The following is a 19,190-nucleotide window of genomic DNA, read 5'->3' on the forward strand; positions in this document are numbered from 1 at the left end:
AAGCATATGCTACTCGGGGATGCTGCTAGCACTTTGGCTAACGTGTCGCCCAGCTTGTGGCAAACCACTCTCACGGAGCATTGGGGCCTCAGTAAGTCTACCTCAGACAAATTGACAGACACAACTGGCAAGTAGATTACACCAAACTGCAAAACTATTAATATCGTCGAGGACACAGCCCTTACAAAGGTTTTGCAAGTTGCCTTTCGAGATGCATTGTACAAGGCTCCAACAACAAGCACAATAATGTCAAAAATTAATGGGCTCTAAGACACTGGAAAGGAAAAAACAAGAGAATTTAGCTGCAGCCAAACATGTCACCCTGTCAGGTGTCAGGTGGGAAATTGAAGGAAAAATCACAACTGTAGGGATTGATTGTCCACGAAACTCAACAGCTGCAGCTAAACCTTTGCCATTTGAGCATATGCCTTGTTGCATCACTGTGAGTGTTGGTGACAGTGGATTTGTCCAGGTTTCAGAAAATTGTTGGTCAATTCAAACATATTCCAACCAACGTCCCAGAGCTGGAAACACGACAAACAACCCTGGGGGAGCAGAAGGAGCCATTGATCCAGCAGAGCCACAAACTTGTGATGCTGATGCCACAAGAAAGAAATAAAAAAAAATTTTTAATTAATTGATTAAAGAAAATCCATTTCTTGTTTTAATAACCATTTTGTTCTTCTTCCATCTCTTCCTCTGTCTGTGTGTTTTCACTACAGGTATGTAACTGAGATTCTGGGTGGGGAATCCTATATTTCCTGCTCAGTGGTACTGCCTGCCCTCTCCCACTTGCATCATGTGATGGAAACCTCTAATGATGACTCTGCATATGTAACTAGGTTTAAAACAGCATTCCAAGAACACCTAACCTCCCACCAAGAAAACTTTATCAACAATGATTGTCTCAAGATTGCCACAGCTTTGGATGCTCGATGGAAGTGCCTCCCCAAGAGTGACAGAGAGAGGGTGTGGCCCACACTTGGAAGACTGCTGCATGATCAATCCCCACCTCAGACTTGTGAAGATAAGCCACCCAAGAAAATGAGTCTATTACAGATGAATCAGATGAGGAGTTTCTGCCTGACAGAATCATGCACTTGATTCTGTAGCTCATTCAGGAGCTGGTGACAAGCTGGCACTGCTGGCTTGCAAATATCTGGCCACTCCTGCAACCACTGTTCTGTGTGAGAGACTGTTCTCAGTTGCAGGCAACACTGTAAATCAGAAGCGGTCAGCTCTCCTCTCGGACAATGTAAACAAGTTAGTTTGTCTCAGTAACAGGGCCACATTAATGTGGATAAATGTTTGCAGAAAGTTTTTTGTAAACATGAATGTTAAGATGTTCAATAAACATGTTCTGTAGGGCTGTTCGATATAACGATCTACAGGGTGGGCCTTTATATGGATACACCGTAACAACATGGGAATGGTTGGTGATATTAAAGTCCTGTTTGTGGCACATTAGTATATGTGAGGGGAAAACTCCTCAAGATGGGCGGTGACCATGGTGGCCATTTAGAAGTCGGCCATCTTGGATACAACTTTTGTTTTTTCAATAGGAAGAGGGCCATGTGACACATCAGACTTATTGGTTCACAAGAAAAACAATGGTGTGCTTGGTTTCAACGTAACTTTATTCTTTACCGTCGTTGTTGCGAACCACAACGCATAAAAACAGGCGCTTGTCCGTCCGTAGTGTGGTTATATTAAATATAAGAGAAAGAGAGAAGTTTAAGAAATGAATACAGCCACTACAGTGACATCAAAACCATGAAAAAATATTGCCGTAAAGAGTTTATTTTGCGACACCACGAAACAAACGACAGCGTAAAATGAAACGATAGACGTTTTTATATCGTCATCCAATATATATCGTTATATCGAACAGCCCTACTCCAGAGTTCACTTTTTAATTTACTCGATTACTTCTCCACACTATGGACTCTTTGCTCAGTTCAGCTATGGTTCCCCTGTTGCTCTGTATGGACAGCAACCCATGCATTTCTCCATGTAATCTGCTCTGTCATGGCTCAATATTCCACCTGAGATCTGCTCAGCTTGCAGTACTGATTCATCTTTTATCTAGCTACAGTCCATTAGCTGCTACATTCACAATAATGGTGTGATGTTGTCTGGGCGGGCCTTCCCCACACCGGACCTACATGAAGACCGAAAACAAAGAAACAATGTATGTATGCACAATTAAGTTAATTCATAACTTAATGAATTAACAACATAATAAAACATAAAGTAACATGTGACTGAATATTTGCTTTAATTTGCTGAATGTTTGATTTTGCTGGCAACATAGTGTTTACACAAAGAAACCTGGGATAGTCAGTGCAGCAATGTTATTCTGACAATAGCAAATCATAGTAAATAAATATATGGAGAGAATAATGTGCTTAATGTGCAAAAAGTCAATACTTCTGGGACAAGTTGAAAGTTTTACGACTGCTCATCCACTTTGTCACACAGGGCACCAGAACCATTGTCTCCTGTGGGCTGCAAGCTGGGGGCCTCTATGGATTGTGTGTTAGTTTATCCAGTAATTGCCAGATGACATTGGAATCTGGGAGTTTAGAGGCTGGGTCAGCTCAATGCCTCTCCTTTGTGTGCCACTAGCTGTTTCTGGGCAGGGTTTTTGGTGCACTGTGTCAAAGCAATCTGGGAAGCCATAGTTTACTCTACTGACTTATCTTAGAAGACAATAGCGATTATGTGGCAGTATGCAATGTATTTTCAGTTGAAAACATTGGAAGCCAACACTATCATGCTGCAGGTACTGGGAGTCTCCCTACAGCCTAGAAGCTAGCCTCTGGTACCTTCTCAGTTTCACCTGGACACAGGTCCCGGTTCCCCTCCAAAGCAGCACAAACAAAGTCATAACACAAAAGAGAAAAAAATATCAAAATTGACAAAGGCAGACCACATAAAACTACATTGTTGGCTGCATACAGTTGTTATCTTATGTTAACCCACAATCGTCGAACTTCTTTCATCTACGTGAAATTCTCAGAGAGTGAGAAGAGGCTGCAGGTCAGACTCAAACCCTGAATGCATCTCTTAAAAATATGATGAGGGGGGGGCAATGTTATTTTTGTATGACTGTGTTATGAATGACTATTCTATTTTAATAATCGGATGACTGCTCAAGATAGGAGATTAAAATTTTAGGGTCCACGAGAGAGAAAAGCACACCAGGACATCAGAGGAGACAGAATAAGAAATACATAAAACATCATTAAAAAGTCTTGTAAGGCAAGATTCCCTTTTGTAATGTGATTTAATGCTATTTTAGCATGTTTAAATAATTTGGGACTGAACCTTTCCACAGAAAAGTGTTTATAATTATTAAAATTCAATAGAATAAAACTTATAATAAAATTCAATGCAAACAAAAGAGTAGTCTAGAAGGAAGGACATAATCAAGGTTTAACCATCAGTCTGTCTCTCTGACATTACAGGAAACAACCTGCATTCCAGCTGCATCATCAGCAGGGCACACAGCCAAAGACATAAATCACACAAAAACACACAAAGATAATAATTCAATATGACCAATAAGAGCTTGTGGCTTTGTGTTTTAAAATTTGAAGTAAAAAATGGCGGATATAATTGCTATGAGACTGTTAATATTCCAAAGTTGTGATATTTCGATAGCGAATAATTACACAATTGTTTGTTTGTGAATGGTATGTTAGTTTGTGCAGAGTCTCTAATGCCCATAGGTGTAAATTTGAAGAGAGACACATTTAAAACACACCGCAGCTTCAAAAAGTCTGAAAATAAAGTAGGTTGAGAGGACAGTAATGTCTTACTGCCCCTGTGCCCCCCACTTACTGGAACAGAAAATAAAAATCTCCCCATACAGCTAACAGCACACTGCAATAATCATAATCCCGGCTCACTGCTTCAGCAGGCTGTTATGGCTATTATGACTCATCTGAGCGCAAACAGACATCCCTGTTGTCATTACAGATCAAACTTGTGAGGAATGCTCACCATTCCTGCGCAAATGTGTCATTTTTCTTAATGCCTGCGTGTGGAAAATAGATATTAGGAAACAGCGTCTTCAGTTCTTTTAGTTCTTTCACCTGGTGGACTCTTCGCCTACAACAGCAGTGCTGGGTCAGAACGGATTCCACCCATTGAATCCCTTAAATGATGGTACCTTTCTGTTTGTGTTGGCTCTCGTCACATGCTGACGTAACAAACAGTGACAGACATCTGGCGCAGACGCTGAATAGCCCGCATAATGACGCGCTGATGGAGCAGCTTGTTGAGCCGGCTCCAAACACTCAGGAGCTTGTGTATCGCAAGTTGAAGGCTAATGTAAAGTTCATATCCTGCTAATCGCTTTGGCTACTTTTACACTAAGTTGTCTTTTAAGTAGTAGAAAAAGAGCGGCTCAGAGGAGCTGTTGGTCTTTACAGATAAATTAGAGGAACTTACCTGGAGGAGATGCTTGGTGTCAGCAGTGCGGTTTTAGAGTTTTAGCACTTCCCAGGTAACTTAGCTCTAAGGGTCAAAATCAAGTCCTGCGGTTTCACGGCAGGTTTAAGGTTCTTTTCTCGGACTTTTGAGACGTCGTAGTTTCTACATGCCGCATGTTTCTCTGCTTGGATCAGGTGCACTGACAAACTCCACCCCTTTCCACCCGTTGCTGTTTCAACACAACTCCACCTTAGCAAATAATGCTGGCTGTACCGGTCTAACTGGGAGATCAGTAGTACTACTCGTGAAATTTATGACAAGCCACAAGACACCTCATGCCCCTTCAGCATTACCACTATAACAACACACATACATCGTTTTAGAAAAGAAAATGCAAAACAGTAACTGATAAATGTCTGTCAGCAACTCATTGAAATCACAATGTGAAAAACATGTTGATAAAGCTTAGAAGATCATTAAAATGAAAACAGGTTGTTGCTGGCCTTAAAATGAATAAAAAAAAGTCATAAATTCACTCCACATTTCATTTTTCAAACACTGCTAATGATGAACAAATCTTACCTGCTCGTTTGTGCAGTCCTGATGTCCTATGATAATGGTTTTATGTTGAGGATATTTTTGCCTCACATGGTCCAGGACCTCTTTCTTCCTCTCCACATGTGTGTGCTGCATTATGAGGCTGTCCATCTGGCTGTGTCTGCTGCTGCTGTTATTGGTGGGGTAGCTTCGAGGTAAGGTATTGGGAGAGCATCGATATGGACTGTAGGAGAAGTCAGGGTTAGACAACAGGCTTCTGGAGGTGTGTTCTTTCTTCTGTAGCAGACAGTCTATGCTGTTGTCCCCCACAGCAGAGGCAGAAGAGGCTCTCGAAGGGGAGATACTTGGATCTAAGTTGGAAGGATGAGAGGAAAAAGGAGTGATGGTAGAAGGAAGTGCAGAGAGAACGAAGATTTACAGGAGAAAAAAACTTATATGACAGGATGACTTTTTTCAGTTCTCAACTTTGAATTTTCAGTGTATCAGAGTTGATCGCTACCATTCTCAATCTAATGCTCTTCTGTAGATTCTTGCGTGGTGGTGTCTCTGTGGTCTTTTTATGTCTTTCCTCAAATCTCTGTTGTGGGAATGGCTGTAGCTCAGGCAGTTGAACAGGGCATCTATTAATCAAATCCCTGGCTATTCCAGTCTGAAAGCGAAGTATTTTGGACCATTTTTCAGGTTCAGTGCCCTAAATTAAACACAGAGAACCAGCTGCGCCTTGTAATTTTTTAAATGTTTGAAACACTATTATTTCTCACATTTTGTTCATTCAACTAATAGTCCTAATAGAATGTAATATTTAAATTATAGTTATCCATTATACCCTGCTGCTTCCTTATGTTCCATCCTTTCAAAATCTTTCCAGAAATAAGCAAACAGTCTCACTGAACTAATATACGATGGAGCTAAAGGCGCCATATGAGCGCATAAATTGTTGACTTCAGTCAGGTTTTTTAGTCTTAAATTGTGATTAGCTTCACTGATGACCTATGATGCCTCTATGAAATTTGTTTACCAATATGACAAGAGGTCAAGACTAGAGTAGATTCAGCAGAGACCTTAATTCAAGTTCAAATTTTATTTGTCATATACACAATCATACATAATACAATATAAAGTGAAATGCTTGTTGCTGTGCAAAGCCTGACCTTAAAAAAACTACACATAGACATAAAAGTAAACAAAACGAAACTAGAAATGAAACTAAACTAACTAGAAATTTGCATAATATACAAATTTAAAATTCCAAAATTAACAGTAAAAAATTACAGTAAAATTGAAGGTAAAAAACAATATTTAAAAAAATAGAACGTGCAAAAAAAGTAAATTTAAGAAAATATAAAAGTGTGCAAGTTGAGAGTGTGCAAATAAACAGTGTGCAGTGTAACAGTTTGAGGTGGAATAAACTGTTGCTGATGTATAGTAATGAGAGAGAGAGTCCAGTCCTACACCTGATTCAGGGACCGAATAGCCTGAGGGAAGAAGCTCCTCCTCATTCTCTCTGTTTGGCCTCCTCACTGTTGAGGTCTGGGAGGACTTCAGGCGAGCAGGTGGAACAGACAGAAGGGAAGCTGAAAACGAGTGGCGTGTATGAGGGGGTGAGCACGCATGGAGAAGATCAGATAAATATGGAGGAGCAAGGTTATGAAGTGTTTTGAAAGTAAGAAGCAGGATCTTGAAATTGATATGGAGGTGAACTGGAGCAGATGGTGATCTGTGAGTAAGTAGTTAAGCAAACCAGAGAGATAAGAGGTTAACCAGGTGAGTGGTATGTTACTGATGCCAAAAGATGTTAATCTATGAGGAAGGATGCAGTGACAGACAGTATCAAAAGCTGCTGTAAGGTCAAGGAGAAAGAGGATAGTGATGAGTCCAGAGTCAGCTGCAAGCAAAACAATCATTTGTGGTTTTTACTAGAGCTATTTCTGTACTATGAAATGAATGATCACCAAATAGAAACTATTCATACAATTTATTTCTAGTGAGGTGTCTATGAACCTGTGCAGCTACTATATTTTTGTGAATTTTGGCAAATTTGAGGAAAGGCAAATTTAAAATTGCTCTACAATTATTCAAATGGGCAGTGGATTGAGTTTACGCTATGATAACTTTTACTTACTAATAATAGAAGATATTTGAATTATTATAGGAAGTTCAAAACTGGATAGAGAAGATAACAGTTGAGTAGGAGAAAACATGCAAATAGAACAATTGACCACAAGAAGAGGGCAACTGTGAAGATTAACAATTTTGGTATTTAAAAAAGTCCATAAATTTGTTACAGACTGCAGCAGAGTGGGTATGTCTGGCAAAGGTATCTGGAGGTTTAACAATATTATGTAATATAGAAAACAAAGTACGAGTATTTTCATCAGTGCACTTAATAATAGAAGTGTTGTAAGATGATTTAGCATGATAAATAGCTTCTTCATAATGTTGTATATGACTGAGATAGATATCCTTAAGTCTTAAGAATAGTACGTCCATTTTTGCTGAAGACACATTCCAGGTGGCGGCCAACAGCTTTGAGTTGGTGAAGTTCAGATGAATATTAGGAGGCAGAACGGGAAAAGGAAGTTCTTCGACTTGAAAAATATAGTAGCTGTGCAGGTTCATAGACACCTCGCTAGAAATAACTTCAGAATGGAGGAATGCAAGAGGTTTAGTCATCTGTGGAAGCTGAGGCATTTAAGGTTGGTAAATGACTAATGCAAACGCCTTACCTAGCAGACAATTTAAATACAGGTATAGGTTCAGAGAATAAAAAAACTTCTCTAACTATATTAAGCAATAAGTATAGAGAGAGAGCAGCAGCAGCCAAAATGCGCCAGCGTCCACTCAACGCTCTCGTGTCTCCACAGAAGATCCAAGCGGTCAAGGAATGACCATTTCCCACCTCCTGAAAACAGCTTCAACGCTTCCTCAGCTTTGCTAATTTTTATCGCTGTTTCATACGAAACTACAGCCAGGTAGCTGCACCACTCACCACTTTCACCTCCACCAAAAAACTCTTCCACTGGAGACCTGAAGCTGAATCAGCTTTCAAAAAGCTCAAACATCTGTTCCCCTCAGCTCCTGTTCAGATTCATCCTGTCACCACTAAATCATTTGTTGTTGATGTGTCTGATGTTGGAGTCGGAGCGATGCTTTTGCATCACTCTGGACCCCGAGCTACAACCCTGTGCATTGTTTTCATGCTGTCTCTCCCCCGCGGAGCAAAATTGTAATGTAGGAGACAGAACTGTTAACTATAAAACTGGCCTTAGAAGAGTGGCATCATCTGCTAGAGCGGGCTGAACTTCCATTCACTGACAATAAGAACCTCACTTACCTCAAGACAGTTAAACGCCTGGATGCCCACCAGGCCTTGTGGTCCTTATTCTTTGACTGTTTCAAGTTTGCTATGTCCTTCCATCCAGAGTCCAAGAACACCAAGGCAGATGCCTTGTTCCACTAGTACGCCCCTGACGCAGATCCCTCAGAGCTGTCAACTGTGCTACCTGCCTTCTGCCGCGTGGGCCTCATCTCTTGGGGGATTGAGGAAATGATTCGGCAGGCTCTGCCAGATCCAGGAACTGGGCCCCTGGGCTGGCGACATGTCCCCTCAGAAGCATTAGCTTTGGTACTAAGCTGGGCCTACAGGTTTTCATGTCATCATGAGGTAGGTCGGACCATCCCTCTGCTGAAGCGTCACTTCTGGTGGGGAATGACAGAGAAGGATGTGCAGGACTAGTGCTGGTCTGTGCTGGCAGCAAGACCAAAACTCAGAAGCCATTGGGCCTGCTTCAGCCTCTATCCATACCTTCTTGGCTATTGTGGCAGGACGTAGGCGGTGGTGCCACGGCTGGGAAGGCGGACGCACCTGCGCGGCATCGCAATCATGCCTCACCAGCTTAAGAGTGGTGTAGGGTCCTGTCATGTTGTTGTTGTTGTTGGTGTGTGGCTGGCAGTTGGAATGCTGCAGCCTAGTCGTGTGAACAAGCTACCGTGTTAATACAGAGATGCTTAAAAGCATAAACATGCCGTGGTTTATCACACCCCTGTTCCCATATTTCTCTCGTTTTTGTCACTGACTTACCTGTCTCCACAGGAAAATCAGTAATCCCTTCTGTACTTGACAGATTCTCTAAGGCAGCACACTTCATTGGCCTGGACAAACGCCCCACAGCCACAGAAACAGTGAAGCTTGTGGTATATCACATCTTCAAACCTCATGGAATCACCTCGGAGATCACCTCGGACAGAGGCCCCCAGTTCACCTCATAGGTTTAGAAATCTTTCTGTTCTAGGGGCCCAAGTCAACCTCAGCTCCAGTTACCACCCAAAGACCAACAGCCAGACAGAACAGCTGAATCAGGAGTTGGAATCCACTCTCCACTGTGTCATCACTCACAACCTGTCCACCTGTACCTCAAATCTCCCGTCGGTAGAGTAGGCGCACAATGCACACACCTCATCATCCGCCGGTCTCTATTTGAAGCGTCACTCAGCTTGCTTCCAAAGGAGGAGGCTGACATCACAAATCCTTCACTCCAGCACCACCTCCGGGACTGGCTCAACGTTTCGGTCAGAACTCTGGAAGCCTTGCATAAAGCTGTCAACCACCAGCACCACTACTCGGATCAGCTTTGGACACCAGCACCCCAGTACACCCCTGGAAAGAAGGTATGGCTATTCCTCTCAAGTCAAACTCCCGTAAACTGAACCATGGTGCAAGATGGTTCATTGGACCCTATGATATCGACACCATCATCTCTGCCACAGTTCTGGGTCACTTTGACCTAGCATTTTCAGTTTCTTGTATTTTGGTATTTTTCTGTATTACGGTTTATTTTCAGATTCTTTAGTTGTCCTGTTTTGAATATGATAGTCCTACGTTTCAGTGTTATTCTGAGTTTGTTCTTAGGTTTAGTTCAGTGCCTGTCATGTTTCCTGTTTTACTTTGAAGGTCTGTGTCTCATATTAGTGTGTCCGGTGTTACTCTCCGATGTGTTGTCATTATGTTTTATTCGAGTCAGCTGTGTCCTCATGTGTCGCCACTTCTCCTGATCACCTCATGTGTATTTCTGTGTTTGCTCAATTATCTTAGTTTTTCCCAGTGTAGGTTTTCAGTTAGCTCTTACCCATGTTTGCTTCCATTTGAGTAGTATTCATGTCAGCCACAATAAAGGCTCGTTTTTGGTTTGTAACTGAAGTTCAGTCTCCTCGCCTCTGTCTGCTCCTGGGTCCACTCACTCACTTCACTCGGTCTGCCCCACGCCTCGACCGTAAAAATCTCACCATCCGCTGTCAAACTCAAACTCCCTACATCTCTAAAGATTCATCCCGTGTATCACAGGTTATGCCAGTACTCAGCCCATTACTTTCTTTTCTTTGTGCTACAGCTCTCTGGTCATGAAACTGCTCCACTCCTCAGTTAAGCTTAGACATCAGATCATACTTCCAGCATTTGCCACCCAGCTTCACGCGCCGTCTCCCGGAATGGGGTTTCAATATCGCACCTACCTGCCCTCTTGTTACTACTCCTCACAGGATCCCTTGGAACTCAGGTCAGCCCTCATCGCGGACCGTCACCCCCCCCCACCCCCCCAAAGCATCACAGACTCTTCCTTCAAACTAAGCCATTCACACTTCACTCCTGGATAAGTAGTTAACAGTTCCCCGCTACCCACCTCTCCTCTGTTCACAGTTCACTGCATTAGACCATTACACCCTTGCCATGTCTAGTCACCAAGCCACGAGTCCCTTGTTGAATTTACTCTTGCATTCACGTTCTGTAAATAAAGCTTGTGTGTCTGCTGTGTCTGCATCGGGCTCTGCCTTTGAGTCCACCATCACATACAGGCGCCTTTTGACAGATGCTAAAAATACTCCATGTATATTTTAAAGACTTCACAAAGCCTGCAGCTATTAACCGCTGCTCCTCTGCTCCTCTTTGTAGTTTTCACAGTTTGCTGAGATGAAACAATATCTTTTACTTGTACATGTAACTTCCCCCCAGTATCTTCACTGTAACTTGATTGCATGACTTTAATAAGCTTTGGCATTACACAGGCCAAGGATTGTTAGTGGAGTTTAAATGTCACTGATTCAGCCCTAACTCCAACCTACTCCCATAGCTGCTGAGAATGATGCCATCAGTATAGATGTGTGGCATTTCCATCCACTCCTCACATCTACAGGCTCCGACATACACACATATTGTGTCGGATCGGTAGTCCATTGTGGCCGACCTGCCCGTTGTGCTCGTGTGTGCTGTTTTTTGTTAGTGTCTCCTTGTGTTTTTGTTTTTCTCTCGCTCCTGGATGTTTTGGTCGCCGATGCAACTTCTCAATCTGGAAGTGTCCAGTGCTGGAGGTAGCCGGACCTGCCGCTCGTCACCCCTCATCAGCTGTGCTGACTGAGTCAGAAGAGCAACCTATTTAGCAGTGCAGCCAGGCTCCAGTTAACGCTGGATCATTGAGTTAATCCTCATCAGTACGGCTGTGATTAATCATGTCTGAACCTCGCTTATTGTTTATCTGTCAACGTGTGTGTGTTTTTGTTGTCAGGAATTGGGAGCAAAGAGTGTCTTTCACGAGAGCAGATTCACGGGAGAAGTACGAGAGAGGAGCCACGGGTCGGAGCACGGTAAAGGATTGTAAAACAAAACAAAACCAACAACGACAGCACAGCTGATTTACAACACAGGTGAAACATAAGAAACACTCTGATTCTGACTGTACTCACTGTTACTTATAAATACTTCGTACAGGTATACCTATTTATCTTCATGTTTCGATGGAAAATATTACAATTATATAATTATAATTTATATAATATATAATTTCAAAATGAACTGTTTTCTGTTTACCAATTTTCTTCATTATGATTTCAGTTATCCCATGACAACTGTAAGTAATCTTGATCAGACTTTCAGGTAGCACAGAAGGAGACTGGCAGGTTAAAACAATGTCAGCTGACAACCATAACAGTTCAGTGCACTAGCATGAGGATATATGTTTATTCAGGAGTGTTTATACACTCCTCAAAAATTATAGGAACAGTTTTTATTAGAGTATATCATCAAGTCATTTACACTTGTGGGATGTTAATGTGGTCAGTTAAGTAGCTGGGGGGATTGTTAATAAGATAAGATAAGATAACTCTTTATTGTCATTGCACAGTCATACATAGTACAGTAGTACAATGAAATTGGAAAAACTGTCCTACGTCGGCACTACATATAACACAACACGACACGATATGACACATCACAACGCAACAAACAACACAACACAGTATATTAACTTAGTATAAAAAAGAAGAAGTGTATGTGTATTGCACACTGTTATTATTGCACATTAATTATTATTGCACCTTGTTATAAATATAAATATTATTGTTATCGTTTTAAACATTGTAAACTCCCCCTAAAAAAGTCCAGGGAGGTATCCAGTCAGGTCAGCTATTTACATTGATCAGGGCTATTGCCCTGTTGTAACAGCTGTCCTTGAGTCTATTTGTTCGGGACCTCAGCAGCCTGAACCTCCTGCCAGACGGCAGCAGCTTAAACACCCAGTGTCCTGGGTGTGTGCAGTCCCGTACGATGCTGTGTGCCCTCTTGAGACAGCGAGTGCTGTACAGGTCCTTCAGGGAGGGAAGAGGATGTCCAATGATTTTTTGGGCCATGTTGATGACCCTCTGGAGTGCCTTTCTGTGTGCTGTGGTGCAGCTGGAGAACCACACACCGATGCAATATGTCAGCACACTTTCAATGGAGCAGCGGTAGAAGACGGTCAGCAGCTCCTTCTTCAGGTCCATTTTTCTGAGGATTCTCAGAAAGTGGAGACGCTGTTGGGCCTTCTTTAAGACCGCAGAGGTGTTAGAGCTCCATTGGAGGTCTGTGTCTATGTGCACACCCAGAAACTTGAAACTGGAGACCCTTTCCACGCACTCCCCGTTGATGCTGACAGGCTGCAGCTCGGACTTCCTCCTTCTGAAGTCAACTACCAGTTCTTTTGTTTTGGTGGTATTGAGGTCCAGGTTGTTGTCTGCACACCAATCTGACAGCCTCTGAACTTCAGCTCTGTATGCAGTCTCATCTCCCCCTGAGATGAGCCCCACCACAGTGGTATCATAATCACTAATCAGCTGCTTTGGTGTTAATGAAATTAACAACAGGTGCACTAGAGGGGGGAAATAAGACAGCCCCCTCCACTCCCCCAAACAGGAAAGGCTTTACATATGGAGGACACTGATATTTTTCCCTTCTGGTCTTTTCTGACTGTACTTTTGCATTTGGCTCAGTGTCACTATTGGTAGCTTGGCCTGGACACTCCAGAAGTTGCACAGTGGTCCAACTCCTCCAAGGTGGCACATCAACATGTGCCATTGCCAGAAGGTTTGCTGTGTCTTCCAGAACAGTCTCAACACCATAGAGGAGAGATAGGAGATAGGAGGTTCCTCAAGAAGAGCTGGACAGGATCATAGAAGGTCCTTAACCTATCTGCAGGACTGGTCTCGGCTCCTTTGTGAAGGAGGATGAGCACTGACAGATCCCTACAAAATGACCTTCTGCATGCCACTGGTGTGAATGTCTGACCAAAAATGTGTTTTCAAAGTGCTCCTTTAGTATTTTTGAGCAGTGTACATTGCTGCTTCATAGTTCAAATATGAAATTGTCATATTTCAAACAGCTCTATAGTCTGTCCTGTATTAGGAGAAATATGCAAATTAACCAGCGCACATTAACGCATCACATCTACACATCGTAGGTTACATTAAAACACGTATTAGTGTGTGTATTGTGTCATCAAGTATGTTTTATAAGTTTTTAGAAGTGGTAGAAATGGAAACTTATGTTTAAAATATTTCAATGTTTATTTTGTCTTTTACCTTGTCATGAGTTACCACAGTAAACCAACTCGTAAATCTCCAGTTAAATAGTAAAAATCACAGTTTATCACAGTTATTGCAGTCCTTTCAAGGATTTCAAGGACTGCAATAGCTTCCATGTAGAAATATACAACTAAATATCTTGTTTAATAACTTTGATCCCTGGCTGCTCTAGTTTGCATGTCAAATATCCTTGGGCAAGATTCTATTTTTTGTTGCTTGTATGGCCAAAAATCGTTGAATAATAATGGACACCAGTACTTAACGAGCATAAGTTTTAAATTCACCCATTTCTTGTAGTGTACAGATACAGAGTATATTTACGTCATCTTCTTGACATTTAAACCTGTCCTGGAGCATTGTCTGAAATAAGGACATTTTTTCTGGTTAGATGGAAAATCATTTTCTAACATAGCTGGAAGGATTTGTTTTTTTTTATTGTGAGTGGACAAAAACATTTTCTTTAAATGTAAACACTATGATACCTGAACTTTCTTTGTGTAAAAACTAAAAATGAAACTAACACATTCATATGTGATCAAGTTTGGATTTGTCACCTTGCTCAGTTTTCTTAATATAATAGCACTACAAAATAAAAACACACGCACAACATCGTATATCAGCTTCACACATGCAGTTTAAACAAAAGTAAAAATTCTGTTAATCAGCAGTATTGATCTACAGTGCTATGAAAAAGCATTCGTCTCTGTCCTGATTCCTTGTTTTTTCACATTTTTATCATGCTTGAATGTTTCAGTATACCAAACAAATTTTATTATTAGACAAAAATAATCAGAGTAAATACAAAATGCAGATTTGATTGAAATGGTTATTTCATTAATTAAGCTATCTCAAAGTACCTGGCACCTACCGCTGACATATCTATAAGTCTGGAATGTTCTAATGAATCTAATGCTTTGGGACTACAGCAAACCATAGTGACAGCCATTATCCCACAAATAGAAGAAAATTTTAAATAGTGATGAACCTAGGAGTGTCCAGCCTACCAAAATTGCTCCAAGACAACACCAATGTCTCATCCAGGAGATCTCCAAAGAAGCCATAACCAAGAAGAATTGCAGGTTTCACTTGCCTCAGTTAGGTTCAGAGTTCATGATTCAACAGCATGAAAAAGAATGGGCAACAATGGCATCCATGGGAAACCACGAAGGCAAAAAACCACTCCTGACCAAAAAGAACATAAGGGCTTTTCCTATATTTGCCAACATCATCTTGGTGATCTCCAAGAAAATATTTTGTGTACCGAGGAGACAACCTTTTGGAAGGTTTGCATTACATCTGGTGTAAAACAACACAGCATTTCATATAAAGGTTATAATACTAACAATCAAACATGGTGGTGGTTGTATGACAGTCTGATGCTGTTTTGCTGCTTCAGGACCTTAATGAATTGCCATAAATAACAGAACTGGGAATTCAGCTCTCTACCAGAAGATCCTGTAGAAGAATGTCTGCACATTACGTCCTGACACCCAAGCATGCGTAGGTTATTCAGCAGCACAATGATCTAAAACCAGCAAATAGACTAAATGGTTCAAAAATGCACAGGCATGACCTTAAATAGCTCATTCATGCTTGAAACCCTACCAAAATGGCTCAATTAAAATAATTCAGCCATGAATACTGGGCAAAAAATTCCTCCGCAGTGATGTGAAAGATTTACCAGTTATCACAAATGGTTTGTTGCCACCCTTGCTGCCAAAGGTGGCACAACTAGGTCTTAGGTTTAGGTTTATTTTCTCACACAGGGTTAAGCAGGTTTGGATAGCTTATATCCCATAATAAATTAAGTCATCATTTAAAAACTACATTTTGTGGTAACTAATGTTGTCTTTGTCCAATATTAAATTAGTGTGATGATCCAAAACATATAAAATATGCCAAAATATGCAAATATGTACATACATTGGGGTTTCTCATAGTGGACGAGAGCGTTTATTCCCTGTGCCTTCGGGTCAGGGAACCAGCCTTCTTGGAGTACCTGGGTGGGGTGCTTGAGGGTGCTCTGCCTGGGGACACTGTTGTCCTACTGGGAGACTTCAGTGCTCATGTGGGCAACGACAGTGAGACCTTGAGGGGCATGATTGGGAGGAACGGCCTCCCGGATCTGTTCTGGTCACTGACATATGTTCTGGTCACTCAGGAAAAGAGAGAGACTGAGCTGTTAACTGATCACCACCTGGTGGTGAGTTGGATCAGGTGGCAGGGGAGGATGCTGGACAGACCTGGTGTACCTAACCGTATAGTGAGGGTGCACTGGGAATGCCTGGCAGAGGCCACAACAGCATTCTGAGGGAGACTGGGGACTGGTCCAAACCATGTTCAGCACCTCCGTTGCCCTGAGCGGCTGCAAGGTGGTTGGTGTCTGTCATGGTGGTAACCCCTGAACCAAACGGTGGACACCAGAGGTGAAGGGAGCCACCAGGCTGAAGAAGGAATCCTATCGGGCTTGATTAGCCTGTGAGACTTTGGAGGGAGCTAATAGGTATTGACAGGACAAGCGGAACACAGCTTGGGCAGATGCTGAGTCAAAAACTGGAGTGTGGGAGGAGTTCAGAGACGCCATGGAAAAAGACTTTCAGACTGCCTCGAAGAGATTCTAGCAAATCATCAGGCAACTCAGGACTGTGTATAGTGCAGGTGGAACGCTGACTTCAACTGAGAAAATTGTCAGGTGGTGGAAGGAATACTACAAGGACGTCCTTAATCCCACCAAAATGTCTTCCAAGGAGGGATCAGAGTCTAGGGTCAAGGGGGATGACTGGCCAATCTCTGGAGGCAGTTAAACAATTCCTTGGTGGCATAACCTCTGGGGTACATAATAATAATGTTAATGTATACTGCTGATAGATGAGAGGCATCTGGAATGCTGTATGCCAGGAGGGAACGAGACTTCGATTCACTGAACCACACCAGGATCTACAGCAAAGACTTTGGAATGCCAGTCAGAGTGGAAAAGTGTAGTCGGATGGTAACAAAGAGAAGGATGGTAGTCAGAACAGAGGGAATTACATACCAGAAGGCAACAATTGCATACAATGTGGATAGCTATGAAGAGGCCGCTAGGAAAGCTGCACCAATTACCTACAGACAGTCCTAGTCCTGAGGGGTCAGCTGAATGGGAAGAACAAGATCTGAATGCTACATCCTTCCTGATATCAGATAAAGGAGGAAATAGAAGCCACTGAGATCAAAACCAGAAAACTCCTTAACATGCAGGGAGGGTTTCAAACAAAGTCCAGCACGCTGAAATTCTACACTAATTGTAGAAGGAGGCTGAGGACTGGTAAGTATCAGATCCACAATCCAGGGTGAAATGATAAAGATCCATGAGTACATCAGGAATATAGCCAGAAAGCACAGAGGCACTAATCATGGCAGAAGAAGCTCTAAGCCCAAGATCGATAGAAGCTAGGGTCTACCACACCAGGCACGACCCCATGTGCAGGCTGTGCAAAGATGACCCTGGGTCAATCCAGCACATAACAGGAGTGTGCAAGATGCTAATAGGCAGGGCATGCATGAAATGCTTACAGGAATATCATCAGGAAGAAGGAACACAAGAAGCTCAAGAAATACCAATGACTGAAAGAGAAACTCGAGAAGATGTGGAGGATGAAGGCAACAGTGGTCTCCCATAATCAGAACACTGACCATGCAGTGACCCCCAAACTACTTGAGTGGCTCCAAGATGACATTATTTACACGGTGGAGATTCTCCTCAACCTGTGGCTGGATCACCCTCTGAAGGAGCTTCGCTGCGCAGTTGAAAGCCGGCTACAGCGGCTCTTTTCCAGCCTTCCATGGCTACTGGGATTGCTTCCTCCGATCGCACAGGACTTCATCTTTAACACACCAAACCTTCATCCAGCCACTACTGCTTCGCTGCCCGGCCTGCTGGAGGATGTTCTGTCCGGCCCGTTGGTCCAGCCTTCGAAAAGGAAGTGGCACTCACGCCGTCGATGCCCCTCGCTGTCAGTGCCCCTCGCTGTCGATGCCCCTCGCCACAGTCAGACCCCGGGATTTCAGATCGGCTGGCTGTGGTGAGTAAAAAGGACAATTTTTCTTTTTCGGACTTAAATCCCACACGGCTTGCCCCGTAAATCGTGACAGTTTTGCATTTTTTTAAATGTTTGAATGAAAAATGTTATATACACTGATGTTGGTCCACTCTTCGAGTACTTTCATCTAACACAATGAGAAAAACACAGTGAAGTGGAAAGGGAGTTTTTTCAATTTTACTGAAACAAGTCTGACTTTTAGACCATCAGGATGAAGGATTTTAAAATGACGGCTTATATATCCTTTCAAAACAAGTCAACATTCAGTAATATCTTATCAATAATAACAACTTATGATACAAGCTGCTCTACTGGGAAAGTGCGTGCATGTGTTTGGTTGGACATGCAGTTACTTAGCTCAATGACTGGAGAAAACTGTGACAACCCATGATCTTTAAGAACCATAGACTCAGATTACACCATCAGCATGAAGAGACATTTACGTTGTACTTTATACAGGACAAACAGCTTGTGCTGTTGGGAAGCAGTGATCTTTTATGTAGAAAACCCCACCTCATTCCCACCCCAGCTCTGATTTTCCTTGCATTTGATCAATGCCATCTGACTCTCAGTGAATTAAAAGCATTTTGTATACAAGCCTTATATTCAGAGCTTCAAATATAATTGAACAAATCAGAACTCAGAAATAAACTGGTCAAAATTACCGTGTTAATGCAAATGAATCTGCCATCACAGTCAATGCGATTAAAAATTTTAATGCAATTAATGCATCTGAAGTGCAGAATAACTCAAAATCCCTGAATTTTTTCTGTCAACGCATTTCGGGCAGTTTGTTCAAGTAGAGTTACCATTGCACATGTGCAAATGGGCAATTGATCTGGTAGTGATGGGCAGCTGCACCAATCATTTCAATATGGAAGATGATAAACGCACATTGGCCCTTGATGGGAAATTTGAGTATTGAAAAAATAACAAGATGGAACAGTTGACCGACATAAAGTATTATGCACATTGTGCAAGAAGGAATTTTCTTTTCACTGAAGCACTTCCAGCTTAAAATATCACATTGACGTATGCTGCTAGCACTTTGGCCAATGCGTCACCCAGCTTGTGACAAACCACTCACGGAGCATCGGGGACTCAGTAAGGCTACGTCGGAAATATTGACAGACACAATTGAGAAGTGCATTACAACAAACTGCAGACCTATTAATATCGTTGCGCCTACATAGCTTTGGTTCCTCGTTTAAAGTGCCTCCCCAAGAGTGG

The 19,190-nt window shown here is 42.3% G+C and overlaps 1 protein-coding gene across 1 annotated transcript in view; it reads right to left on the reverse strand.

Moving 5' to 3' along the window:
- LOC146614196 (uncharacterized) overlaps positions 1 to 19,190 on the reverse strand; it is a 94,117-nt gene that overhangs the window by 62,672 nt on the left and 12,255 nt on the right. Inside the window, exon 2 of the mRNA XM_085377615.1 lies at positions 5,023 to 5,348. Within this exon, the coding sequence (XP_085233741.1) occupies positions 5,023 to 5,348 (326 nt within the window). The remainder of the gene's footprint in view (positions 1 to 5,022; positions 5,349 to 19,190) is intronic.

Source organism: Diplotaxodon limnothrissa, linkage group LG18 (genome assembly GCF_057381915.1).
Source record: "Diplotaxodon limnothrissa isolate DT_005_m linkage group LG18, D_limnothrissa_male_GT1.1, whole genome shotgun sequence".
In the NCBI taxonomy this organism is placed as follows: domain Eukaryota; kingdom Metazoa; phylum Chordata; class Actinopteri; order Cichliformes; family Cichlidae; genus Diplotaxodon; species Diplotaxodon limnothrissa.